The following is a 13,113-nucleotide window of genomic DNA, read 5'->3' as shown; positions in this document are numbered from 1 at the left end:
CATTTAGACAGGTCTAAACCAATCCCATCGGAACAAATTTGTTACGAGGTTAGATTTTAACCCTCTCTATTACAATCCCTAATGATTAGATTAGTCATCCTAGCACTAATCAATGAGGTTAATTAGATTTTTGTATTTTTTTTATTTGATAGGAGGAGTTGACATATAATAAGGGTCTTATTTTTGCTGGATAAATTATATGTCATCAGTATTTAAATTACTTGTAATATTGAAGAGGAGATCTTCTGGATCATTTTTTTTATAAAGAGGATACTCTTTTTATATATATCAATGAGAATGAATAATCTCCACTTATAAAATAGATGGAAATCATTAATCCCCACTATTATATATGTAAAGGGAATACTTTCTAAACCATAAAAATGATTTATTTATGTATTTTCCATACCGATAAAAAAATTTTATGTTACTAAATCTTTATCTTTAGAATTAATCTTTTCAAATAACGAGATAATATATTAAAATATAAAAATTAATTAATAATATTAAAATACAATAAAATATCATTAAAAAAATCACTTTTAACATGATTATAACTATTGCAATAAGTTTGATTAAATGCCAATTTTAAATATTGTCTTAAATGGCGATAAGTTGTCGGGCCGTCTCAAGTTTGATAATTAATTTCGATGAATTATGATATGCATTTTTTTTTAATAAACGGTTAATATAAGAATATTATGTTTATAGACGCTTTTTGATTTATGCTGATAGCTACCGGTTATATATAAAATTAGTAAATAAAGGAAAAAATAAATAAATAAATTGCCCAGGGAAAAGTATAATTCTCCGTCACTTGTCAGCGGGTAAACAAGTGGGCGAAAGTCTTCTACGTGTGAGTACGGATATTTAAAATATCTTCATATATTTGCACCCAAGGAACGCACCCATGCCCTTCTCCCTCTCAAACCCAGGAATGGAAGAAACAATGAGATGCGCCACTAGCAGCTCGAGAACTGATGTGCCAAGAACCCTAATTTGTTAGGGGGTTTCTGGCCAGAGAGAGGAAAGGCTCGTTGATTAAATTTTGTACGGGTTATCCGCGAGTCAGCGAGCTGTAGAGCGCGCCAGATTTTACGGGTTCGACGCGAAATCCCCGAGCTCGCTTGGTCGATCTTAGCGCCTGAACCGGTTTTTCCGGCGGTAGCTATTGTGGCTTTCCTCTGACCGCGATCCACGCAGAGAGATGCTTGGCTGATTTGAACTTTCTCTTTCTCATCAGCGGGGTTTTCTTTGGTTCTAAAGGTGCCGCTCTTGATTCAACTGAAAAAGGTTATTTTTTTTTTATATTTCAAACAAAGAAGAATTGCACATCGAGGAGACTGTTGGTACTTAATTAATAGGCTTTCTTATACGTTGGTTGATTTGAGTGAAGCTTTCTGGTATTGGAAAGTATGATTTCCTTAGGGTCGGTTTGAAGTAGCTTATCTTCAATTTGAGAAGACTTTGCCCTATGAAACGATCTAATGGAGCCACCAAAATAAAACTTTGGTGGGTTTTTTCCCCCTTCATGTTCTCTAGAGATTCCACTTGGTTCGGAAATAATTATACTGGTTCCTTTTATCAAAGATTGTTGATATTCTTTTAGCTGCTTTTAGTTCCCTTTAGCTGTTTATTATAACTCAAAATATGTTGACTGTTGATCTTAACTTCTGTCACGATATCCTATAGTGAATTTCAGTATTACTTGTTTGGTCCACAGTGGATTCTATTGTCTTTTATTTATGTTTTATTTCCGGAAATTTGCTGAGCACGTAATTATTTTTTGTTTCTGATAACTTGGATATTGAGGGTGACAGCGATCAAATTGTCAACCACTGAAGTCTTTAGTTGATGGTAATGTTCACCGTCTTTCTTGATGATTTGAATATTCAAACACTCCTTGTCTAGTGGGTCTTTAATGCCTCCTTAATTTTCTCCATAGCAGATTCCATCTTCTCATCTCTGGTGAACAGTAATTGAGTTTATTCTCTTAATACATGCTGAGGGAACAAAGGGGTTCTGTTTGACACCTTTGTGGTCATCAAAAAATTTAACCATGATTTCTACATTTAGATGCGTGATGGACTAGGAATTCTATTTCTTCTTCTCATAGTTGTATTTTTCTGTTAGAAGAGAAGAGATTATAGAAACACCATTCTTGTTGCATCAATCAGTGCTCTTTTGATTTAGATCATCTATGATTCTCAGAAGTTTTTTCTTCTCTCGTTCTTGCCCTTATATCCTCTGGAGTTTTAATGCCTGTTTTCACTTGTTTTGCAATCTCATATGTTTTGTAAATTCACATTCATGATTTCTGATGCAAAATTCAAGACATCGCCATTCTCTTGTGATAGGAACTTTTGGAGATTCAATGGACAACATTATTTTTTCAGGCTCCTGCATGAAGGAAACTAAACGTAGTGTTTCTATCTTTCAAAGGCCTCAACATTAATTTCTTCGTAAGCTTATACACATTAGGGGAAAGTCAGTACAAAATCAACATGGGGGCGAATTGTTGTGTGGCTGTAAAGGACAAACCCTTGCCTAGTCCTCTTCGTTTTGAAGTTTCAACATATAGGAGTTCTAGAAACTCGCCTACTTGGAGCTTTCGGTGGGATAACCGAACACACATAGAGGATGCAATGGAAAATGCTGCCCAATTTGCTCAACAGGATATTGAGAATGCTATGCTTGAGATTAAGAGTGAATCACCAAATGAAACTGAAATCTTTTCTGATAGTGGCAGTCCATCAAATGCTTTCCAACTACAAAAGTGGCTTAAGTCTCCAGTCAGAATTGGAACTGCTGGGAAGTCAAGAGATGTTGCTCAAGGTAGAATATGCTACAAATCTCATTTCTTGAGTCAGTTACATGTTTTCATGGCACCAAAGAACAATAATATTGTTCATTTGTTATAGAAAATTCTTATTTACTTGCATTTTTTTATATATCAAATTTACCATTTTTATTCGGTGGTCAAGCACTTAACTTCCAAAGATTTATAGATGTCACTTGCATAACTTGGAAACCATGTCTGTTATCTGGAGTTGTTTGCTACTCTATTCTCTCATTAGCGCTACATGCAATTCCATTCTGTATTTCATGCCAGGAAAACAGTAGGAAGGTAATAGCCCATTGTATCATTTTGCTTCTCTATTTTCTTATTAGTGCCACATGTGATTCTACTCTGTATTTCAAACCAAGAAAACAGTAGGAGGTAATAGTCCATTGCATCATTTGGATTGGTCTGCCAAGTCACAAGGGATGCCAAACTAATGTCTTATGGTCATTTCCATTAATCCAACACCATATTATTTAATAACTTTTGCTAAGAGTTGTCCAGTTAACTTTTGTCTTTTTTTTGATTCATCTGCTTCTCAAAACCAGTTCATTGCTCTGGCTAAATGTACTATGTTAGTACTGTCCTTTTGCTTTCTTATAATTAAAGAGTAGTATTAGTCTCTCTTTGCCTTCGTGGTTCTGAATTGTTCTATTCTAACCATTTGTAATGTATCTTCCAATAGCAAGGGCAGACTATGAGAGATTCTTGTTGCTTGGTTTGTTTAGAGAATGGTTACTGGTTAATCACAAGCAATTCTTGTTTTTCTACTGAAAATCTCATATCCTAGTCCATCCATGGTCCTTCAGCATTCAATGTTGAATTTCCTTTATATAATAAGGAGACAATTAAGAATTTAGTTGCAACGGTCATAATTTTAAAATTAAATCTAGTTACATCTACTCTTTTATATAGTACTTGACCACCTGGCAATATTTCTATGAGACTATTGTTAGTCATTAGAGTTTTCTCATAACCTCATGAATTCTATAAATCAAAAGAACTCGAACAGAGAAAACACGAAGATTTAGTAATATCAAAAGCATGACATAACAAATAAATATAGAAAACTGAATAACGACAATGGAACATGAATGCAGCGGAAGAGCCATTGTTGTAAAGCGTCGTTTTCTAGATCCCGAAATCCCATGGAAGAAAAAGGAGCAAGGGGGTGGTCTTCCTTCAGAATTAAGGCGACGACGTTGAACTCTCTACGTCAATGGGGAATGCAAAAAACTATCGATCCCCTTTCCAATGGGGATCATACCCATATATAGTGGATTCGCATCCATTATCAGCCAAAGATAATGATGGTGCGGGTTTAGGGTTTTACACATATGAAGTCAACAATCAATAAATAAAACACAATAAACTTAAGTTAGATCACATAACGGGTTGGGTTTCTTAACGATATAAATCTGTATGTGACAAGTCGCATGTGAGCCCACCTAAAGGAAATAAAATTCGATAACTTCCACTTAGGCTACTTGTGATTTGTGTACAACATATGAAAAAAGTTTAGTTGATGTCAATAACAATGTCAAACTTTATGGGTATAGAATACCCTGTAATCAATTTGGTCTATTAATTTCATTGGTATAAGACTAAATAACTATATATGACGGTAATAAACCTTAACAGTAATCACAATACTAATGTCATTATGACATAGATTTAGATGTGGATGTGTAGTATGGAAATTATAAGAAATGTGATCAATACATATTAATTTTCAATTAGCCCTAATGTATCATATTTGCAAACACTTCATGCTAAATTGCAATAACAAATGATATCAAACTTTATGATTCTAGAAGGAATCTATATCACATTTACAAACACTATATGCTAAACGAAACCAGTAAATCATGATATTTTATTTCAGAGTGTCAAATAAACATATAAAATATCGTTTTGAGCTTTATGTACGTATAATATTCAAAACAAAATATTTGTCTTTATAAATAAATATAGAGCAATAAAATACATACACTCCTACTAGATGAGTACTTTCATAAGAACTTTCATATTTATAACATGCACATAAAACATCTTAGGCACCAAACCATCAGTGAGTGAATTTGCCAACATGGAATCGTGTTCTATCATTACTCTGAAGTCTTTCTTTAATCGCTAGAAACTTGATGTCGATGTACTTGGACTTCAACGAATTTGCCAACATGGAATCGTGTTCTATCATTACTCTGAAGTCTTTCTTTAATCGCTAGAAACTTGATGTCGATGTACTTGGACTTCAACGAACTACGGTTTGTTGGTGCAGCGGGGTGAATTGCCTGCAAAATAAGAATACCCTCCTCAAACTTTCAAGTCAAAAATTAGCAACAATAATAAGAAAATAAAATAAAGCAGAATAACAGAAAAGAAAGAAGACTCAGCGATTTTGACTTGGTTACAACCAAGAAGGTTGTTAATCCAAGGCGGTTGGAAAGTGCACTAGAAAAGTCTCCTTCTCTGAAGGCGGAAAAGTCTTTTACACACTAAGAGCTCTAAACTATTGCTAGGAATTGAATACTGAGTTGATTGATTAATTTCCTAGCTCCAGGGGCTTTTATATAGCTCCTGGAAATCTTATCCCGAGTGTTGAAGGCGCCTCCAAGAGGGTTGAGGGCGCCTCCAAGGAGTTTGATCGGATAAAGTTCTATCCGATTGCAAACGGTCACGAAGACTGGGTCTGAGGCGCCTCCAATGCTCTTGAAGGCGGCTCAGACTGGTCTGAGGCGCCTTCAAGGTGATAGAGGCGCCTCGGACTAGTTTGAGGCGTCTCGAACTGCATGGTATAAATATTTTCCAGTTTCTCTTTTTCCTCTTCTTCCGAAGCTCCAATCGCTTGGGTGATTTCGACCAACCGAAATAGGGCTCATCCGAACCTAATTTCCGGCCTTCTCCTCAGCAGACTTCCACCCGGCTTCGTCCCTCGAACGTCGCGCATGTTCTTCTCGTCCACCGGTGTACTCTTCGTAGCTCTGTCGGCTCCCTTCCCGTGTCGTCCTTCTCGCTAGCTGCGTCTTCCGCTCGACTTCCTGCGCTCCTAAGTTCCTGCACACTTAGACACAGGGATCAAATAATAAGCAGGACCTAACCTAACTTGGTTGATCACATCAAAACACCCACGGGGTCCAACAATTTCTCCCTTTTTGATGTGCATCAACCCAAGTTCAAGTTAGGGAAACAAAAATAGACATATAGTAATTTAAAGAAATTACTAAACTAACATTTTAAGCAGAAAGGTTGCAATAAAAAAATTTACAACATTAAGAAAAAAAATTTAATTTTTAACTCTCCCTAACTGGTTCCTATCTCTCCCCCTTTGATCACAGCAAAAACGGGGTATAAATATGTTCAAAACAAATTTCTAAGTATTTTGAAAAAGCTTCTAAGTCTTTAAAAAATTTCAAAGTATAAAATTTTAGACATTTTTCTAAGTTTAAAAATATTTTTGAAGAATTTAAAAAAATATATATTTTTTAAAAAACTTTCTAGAGTATTATTTAAGTATAATTTTAATGCTTTATCAGAAAATTAATTAAACATTTTTATTCCAATATTTTGGCTTCCAAGTCCTGGCGAGGCACTATGCTTTCTTGGTTATTGGAGCAACAACCACTTTCTTAGACAAAGTCTCATAAAGAAATTTTAATGTTTAATTTTCTCGCTGAAAGCGCTAAGTCTAAAGTTTTAATTTAGATCAAATGCTCTAACTATGATATTTAAATTTTCATTTTAGTTTATCATAATTACTCAAATCTAAAGTAGGGAAATTTGAATATTCATAAAATTGTAGTATGTTTTCTATTGTTAGTTTGTCAAAATCCTTTAATTGACAGGCTGTTTCTTTTAACTCACTATTAGTTAATAATTTTTCTAATTGACAAGATTATTCTGATTTGCAAAAATCTTTTGACACTATATTTTCTAATTCGGAAAAATCTTTCGATGATGTTTCTAATTTGTAAAATTTTTTTGACAAAATATTTTGTAATTCACAAAAATCTTGCAGTAACGTTTTGATTGACTTAACCAATTGATCAGGAGGTGGAGACCATATCTGACTTACCTTGTCGGTCGTTGATTCTCCCCTTGTTGAGTTGTCTTCTTAGAAGACTCTCCCCTTCATCGATGCTCATCCGGGATGAGTTTTTGTGTCCTCGGGATGAAATTCAGCTGTTGGGGTTGATCCGGCAGTTTCCTCGATCTCGAAGTCTTCGACGGTTCAGTATCCATCGAGGAGTCGGCTTCTCTTGGTTCTTCGTGGAGCTTTAAGAATTTTTCCCAAAGTTCTTTTGCACTTTGGTAGTCGCCAACCCTATCAAGCTCTTCATCCGGTAGTACGCTTAGAAGGTGAAATTCAGCCCAAGCATTTGCCATAAACTCGTCACGTTGCTTATTGGTCCAGAGGTATTGTTCGATGTCTTCTCCATTCGTTATCTTTGGTGCTTCATAACCAAATTTCATTATTAAAAAAATATCAGCGTCTGTGTTAAGATATACCTTCATTCGTTGCTTCCAGAAAGCAAACTCCCCTTCAAATGCTGGTGGATAGATGTTAGCTTCGGCCATCGTTTTATTGCTTCAGTTGACGGTTAGTCCTTTTGAGGCGTTCTGACTCTGATACCACTTGTTGGTGCAGTGGAGCCGCAAGGGGGGAGGGGTGAATTGCCTACAAAATAAGAATACCCTCCTCAAACTTTCAACTCAAAAATTAGCAACAATAATAAGAAAATAAAATAAAGCAGAATAACAGAAAAGAAAGAAGACTCAGCGATTTTGACTTGGTTACAATCAAGAAGGTTGTTAATCCAAGACGGTTGGAAAGCGCACTAGAAAAGTCTCCTTCTCTGAAGGCGGAGAAACCTTTTACACACTAAGAGCTCTAAACAATTGCTAGGAATTGAATACTAAGTTGATTGATTAATTTCCTAGCTCCAGGGGCCTTTATATAGCTCTTGAAAATCTTATCCCGAGTGTTGAAGGCGCCTCCAAGGGGGTTGAGGACGCCTCCAAGCAGTTTGATCGGATAAAGCTTTATCCGATTGCAAACGGTCACGAAGACTGGGTCTGAGGCGCCTCCAATGCTCTTGAAGGCGCCTAATCAAGATACCAATTGTTAGGACCGAAGGAATTTAGATATCTCCATAATGGTATGATATTGACCACTTGGGCCTAAGCCCTCATGGTTTATTTTTGGGCTTTACTCAAAATGCCTTATAAGTCCATGATCTTTTCTATGTGTTTTCAATGTGAGACTTTGTTTTCAATCTTACAATTCCAACAATATTTATCTTAATCGTCCATGCAATATGCCTTTAGATCGACATATTTTATGCATACGATCTAAACAAATAAAAAAATTTGTTCCTTAACTATAAGTTACTCTTGAACATATATGTGGCATAAAAGTAATTTTCCTTTTGGCCAATTACTCTTAACATAAATATATGTCTATTTACACAAAATGCACTAAACCTATCTAAGGTGTCATCCTTTCGGCCGACATAATAGTTCAATTTACTAACACGTGTGTAGATAGACTCAAGAAATCGTTAGGAACCTTAATCGAACAGATAATCACTTGATCGACTTTAATAGCTCAAGTTTAGGTTGATCAGTCAATTGATTCTTTATGACAATTGATTGGTAACAACTAATCGATTGACCATGGATCCGATTTTAGGACCATCAATTAATTGATGATTTATGTCAATCGATTGGTATCACCCAATCGATCCCGTTAGTTGATTACAGAACACAGTAATCAATTGATTGTTGATTCGCAATCGATTGGTAAATACTAATCGATCCCAGAGCCCTTTGTTCTCGACTTCAGTATTGACAATTGATTGCTAAAGCCAACAATCGATTGCCTTAAGCAGTTGATTCGGCTAATCGATTTAAATTGATTTTGTATTGACCTCAAGTCCATCAATCGATTAGTGAATTGGTGTCTTCATTCGATTTGGCTGATTGATTTAAATTAATTCTTTATCGACTTCAAGGCTATTAATTGATTGTCAAATTCTGTTAGCAAATTTTGGCTTGGCCATAATCGATTGTCAGACTATGGCCCCATCGCTATTTGCCCTAAAATGGATCAAAAGATGGTTTTTCCACGAAATCGACGACGGTTTCCGTTGTTCTTCGTGAAAAACACGAAAACTTGGAAAAACTAAGTCTATCCTATGTTTTTCCTTTCAAGATTTTTGAAGATCAAATATTGATTTATACTAGGAAAACTTAATCTAGCATAAAAAAACCAAATTAATGAAAAACCCTAACTTTATTGCCATAGCATACGATGAAATCAACTTAGCTCTGATACCACATGTTAGCCATTAGAGTTTTCTTCTAATCTCATGAATTTTAGAAACCAAAAGAACGAGAAAACACAAAGATCTAGTAACATCGAAAGTATGACATAACAAATAAATATATAAAATTAAATAACGACAATGGAACTTGAATGCAGTAGAAGAGCCATTGTTGTCTTCTAGATTCCGAAATCCTGTGGAAGAAAAAGGAGCAAGGGGGTGGTCTTTGATGTGGGAAATCACAAGTATACGATTCTATCGTTAAGTAATAAAATATATCGATCCACAGGAACAATTGATTAATTTCTAATTGATTTCGCAGAGACGTTCAAAGGTTGGTTCACGAGAGTAAGTGGGAAAGCTTGAGTTGAGATTGCAAGAACGAGAGGTTTGAGAGAGAGGGATGCAGAGAGAATCATAGAAAGTGGCAAGTGGCAGTGAGATCACTAAGAGAAGGCAGTGGTGAAGGGCAATTCTAGGATTTCGATTTTACCCAAATGAATGTAAACATCTAATCTATATTTGGTTTCTCATCCTCAATGAGTATTTATGTAGGTAGACTATTCTATGGTATCTGATGTGAACTTTTGCTTCTACAACGACGTATCAACCCTAATCATGGTCTACAGTGAATTAGGTTTGATCCATTAAGCTTTATGATGACCTAGAGCTCCTCGCGGCAAACCGGATTGCACTTTCATATCCAACTCTCTGCGTCTCGGTTTTCTACGCGTCGGAGGATCGGATTCTCCTTTCAGTTCATCACCAATCCCTTGTGGGATATAAATCTCGTGCTTTTGACATTGAGATCGTGTTAATACGGTAGATCCGGATTATAAACACACATTCTTTCAAACAAAAATATGCAAACATATAGATTAACTGAAAAGATGTTCATATAACAAAAGGGCTACTCCCTACATCTTAGAATCATGAGAATTACTCCATAACAAAGGTATGACAATCCAAAGACAACAACGAAAGCATTCATACAATCAAATTAGAGAATAGAGTTAAGAGATGTTTAGGGAGAAGTCTTCGGAGTAGTTTCTTGCATCGGAGGTGGATGGAGCGTCGGAGTTGATGAAGGTGATGGCTCTAGGGTTTCTCCAAGAGTGGAAACACACTGCCTTATAGTCGAGGGTTGGATGCTCGCCATCACTGATGCTTAGATCGCCACGGGCCGTGGCGTTGGTCACGATCGCCCGTGGCAGGCCAGCAGAGAGGCCGCCCGTGGCAGGACAACAAAGCTTGCCACGGCCGCCCGTGGCAGGACTGGGCTTTTGGATTTCGGCATTTTGCTCCCTGTATCGATCCAATCTTTCCTCCTGTCATCCAAAATAAACGAGAGCAGTATCTAGGAACAATAAAATATGAAAATGAAGCATAGAATCAAATTACCATGAATTATATATGCAAAAGTGAGTCGAATGTAGTGCGAAAATATGATAAAAACCATATATACTTCACACTTATCAGTCTTCCTTCGGAATTAGGGATCTGGTGCCGAACTCTCTACGTTTATGGGGATGCAGACAACTATCGATCCCTAATCCAATCAGGACCATACCCATATATAGTGGATCCACATTCATTATCAGCCCATAGATAATGGCAGTATGCATTTAAGGTTTTACACATGTGAAGTCTATATCCAATAATCAAAACCCAATAAACTTAGATTACATAGCGGATTTGGTTTCTTAATGGCATAAATTCGTATGTGACAAGTCACATGTTAGCCCACCTAAAGGAAATAAAATCCAACAACTATATGTTCTGCAATGAAAATCTCAGGGGTGGTGGTGTGTGCTTTTGTCCAAGAGTACTTAAGACAGGAATATAGTACGAGCAAAGGATAAATTGACTGTACTGTATTTTTTTTTCACCTTTTTTCTTTTTTAACAGACTGGATCAACCATCTGCTCTGTAATGTCAGTCACCGTGAATCAATTGCATTAGGAAGGAAATTGTAATGTTCTTTTCTAGGTTAATATGCCATCTTGTTTGATTTTGTGTTCTTTAGTTTTCCTTCTTTTGTAACTTGATTTTCTTGTTTGCTGGTATTTAGTATGGTTTTTTAATTGCTAACAATATTCATATAATTTGAAGTGGTTAAGGTGCGTCAAGTTCATGGAGAATGTTTTGAGGAAGGTGCTATAGATAAGTCAAAATTTTCCATGCATGTAAATTGCTAAGCTAATATGAAGGTACATTAAATTAGATGTAGACTCATGAGGAAACTAAGAAATTAAGATTGGTAATGTAGTTTTAGTCATCTCCATGGCGTGTTATTTCACATGTCAAGTGTATGTGATATTGATAGTCAGTATTTAGTGTATTTCTTAATTATTTTAAATTTCTAGATCATTAATCAGACCAATAATTAATGAGCTTTAGGATGAAGACACTTTCTGGTCCTTCTAAAATGATCTTCTATTTCAGGATAAAGATGAAGAGATACTCAAGTTATATATAAAATTATCCTCTGATGCCTTTACTAACCATTTACTGCATTTCCTTTACCTCTCTTATTAGAATTTTTTTGGCTTTAATTTAATGTATTCTTTAATCAAACAGAAACTCCATTCACTGCAAATAATTCATCCCCCAAGGTGAGATTGAATAAGTTGTTTCTGGTTAATCTCCTCTTCCTATTTGGCAGTTTATATTAATCCCATGTTTCACTTTGATTTAAATTCAGAGAATGGGCCATACATCATCGAAATTAGCCATTGCTTCAGATTCGAAGTTAATAAACGCAGTGGCCTTAATTCCTTTGTCATCTGCATCTAGAGCAGATCTGTCATCTTCTTTGAGTGATTCTTTGCCGTCTAATCCAACTTTAACAAGGAAGCTGTTCCAATCACCCGGCCATGAACTCTCACAGGAGATATCTGACAGCAGAATAGCATCCCTTCAATCTGTTGATGAGAACAGCTCTGCTGGAGCAAGGCCATCGTTTGTGCTCTCTTCATGCAGCAATGACTTCTCCATAGGTGGTTCCCATGGTGGGTCTTCTGATGCCTGGTCCACGCGGGCATTCTTTGAGCTTGTGGCTTCTTCAAATAAGGAAAGATGGTCAGCTGACAGTGTCAACCTTACATCATGTAGAAGCCAACGAGCTTGCTCAAATCCTCCGGATACACCTCCTCATCAGAAAATTTGCAAAGCATGCTCAAAGCGATTAACAGGGCACTGTGTGGTTGCTGTTTTGGTTTGTGGTCATCTTTATCATTCCGAATGTTTGGAGAAAGTTACTATTGAAACCAACCGATATGACCCACCTTGCCCTGTCTGTACGCATGGAGAAAAATCTGCAATAAGGCTATTCGAGAAGGCTGGCATGGACATAATCAAATCTTGCAAGGGTAAAATGGCAGAAACTGATGCACTTGGAGACGCTCAGTCTGATGATGGGAAGGGGGCTCGAAAAAACCTCAAAATAGGAACCAATTCGAAGTGCAGATCTTACAGAAGGTCTTTCTTGAAGCAGTATTTTTCCCTTGCTAAACCATCACAATCAACATCCAGAGGTGGACCTAAGATGAAGAAAGGATTCTGGGAAAAATATCGTCGCGAGTGAAGATTCGAATCATCAGTAAGTTTTAGAAACTGGATTATCGATGAAACTTATTGCATAAGCAGATTAGGCTGTGGCAAAATCATTCTGATCCCCCATTGCCATGCCACATAGAATGGAAAAAAAAGCATCACAAAATTAGTTTGCTGTTCACCTATTAGATCAATATGCAGAGAAACAGGTGAAGCTGGGAGAAAATGAAGCCCTGAATCAAGCCCCTTCAATAATTTCCCCCTTTCTGTGAAATATTTGATTCTAGGGCACCTGGTAGTAATTTATTTATTTTAATTGTTGGCAAATCTGCTGTCTAAAATTTGGCACTCCCAGTGACTTTGGGGAGCATAGGCTGAGTAATTGTATGC

At 36.4% G+C, this 13,113-nt stretch overlaps 1 protein-coding gene across 5 annotated transcripts; it reads left to right on the top strand.

Moving 5' to 3' along the window:
• Positions 1 to 918: 918 nt before the first annotated feature.
• LOC121971930 lies at positions 919 to 12,867 on the top strand. 5 transcript variants are annotated; one of them, XM_042523461.1, is made up of 4 exons: positions 919 to 1,266; positions 2,397 to 2,835; positions 11,749 to 11,783; positions 11,873 to 12,867. In XM_042523461.1, exons 2-4 carry the CDS (start codon positions 2,505 to 2,507, stop codon positions 12,752 to 12,754), a joined length of 1,248 nt encoding a protein of 415 aa, XP_042379395.1. In that variant the 5' UTR covers positions 919 to 1,266; positions 2,397 to 2,504; the 3' UTR covers positions 12,755 to 12,867. The 5 variants fall into 5 exon arrangements, with proteins under 5 accessions (XP_042379395.1, XP_042379392.1, XP_042379394.1 ...); XM_042523458.1 differs by having other exon boundaries at positions 2,358 to 2,835; XM_042523460.1 differs by having other exon boundaries at positions 919 to 1,293.
• The last annotated feature ends 246 nt before the right edge of the window (positions 12,868 to 13,113 follow it).

The sequence above is a fragment of the Zingiber officinale genome, chromosome 4A (assembly GCF_018446385.1).
Source record: "Zingiber officinale cultivar Zhangliang chromosome 4A, Zo_v1.1, whole genome shotgun sequence".
NCBI classification, from domain to species: domain Eukaryota; kingdom Viridiplantae; phylum Streptophyta; class Magnoliopsida; order Zingiberales; family Zingiberaceae; genus Zingiber; species Zingiber officinale.
Note: the sequence above shows the minus strand (reverse complement) of the source record. Positions and strands in the feature narration are given on the sequence as shown.

Coding starts and splice junctions, on each gene's coding strand:
- LOC121971930 (XM_042523461.1), top strand. CDS start 2,505: ATGGGGGCGAATTGTTGTGTGGCTGTAAAGGACAAACCCTTGCCTAGT. Junction 2,836..11,748: donor GTCAAGAGATGTTGCTCAAG/GTAGAATATGCT, acceptor TTAATCAAACAG/AAACTCCATTCACTGCAAAT. Junction 11,784..11,872: donor CAAATAATTCATCCCCCAAG/GTGAGATTGAAT, acceptor ATTTAAATTCAG/AGAATGGGCCATACATCATC.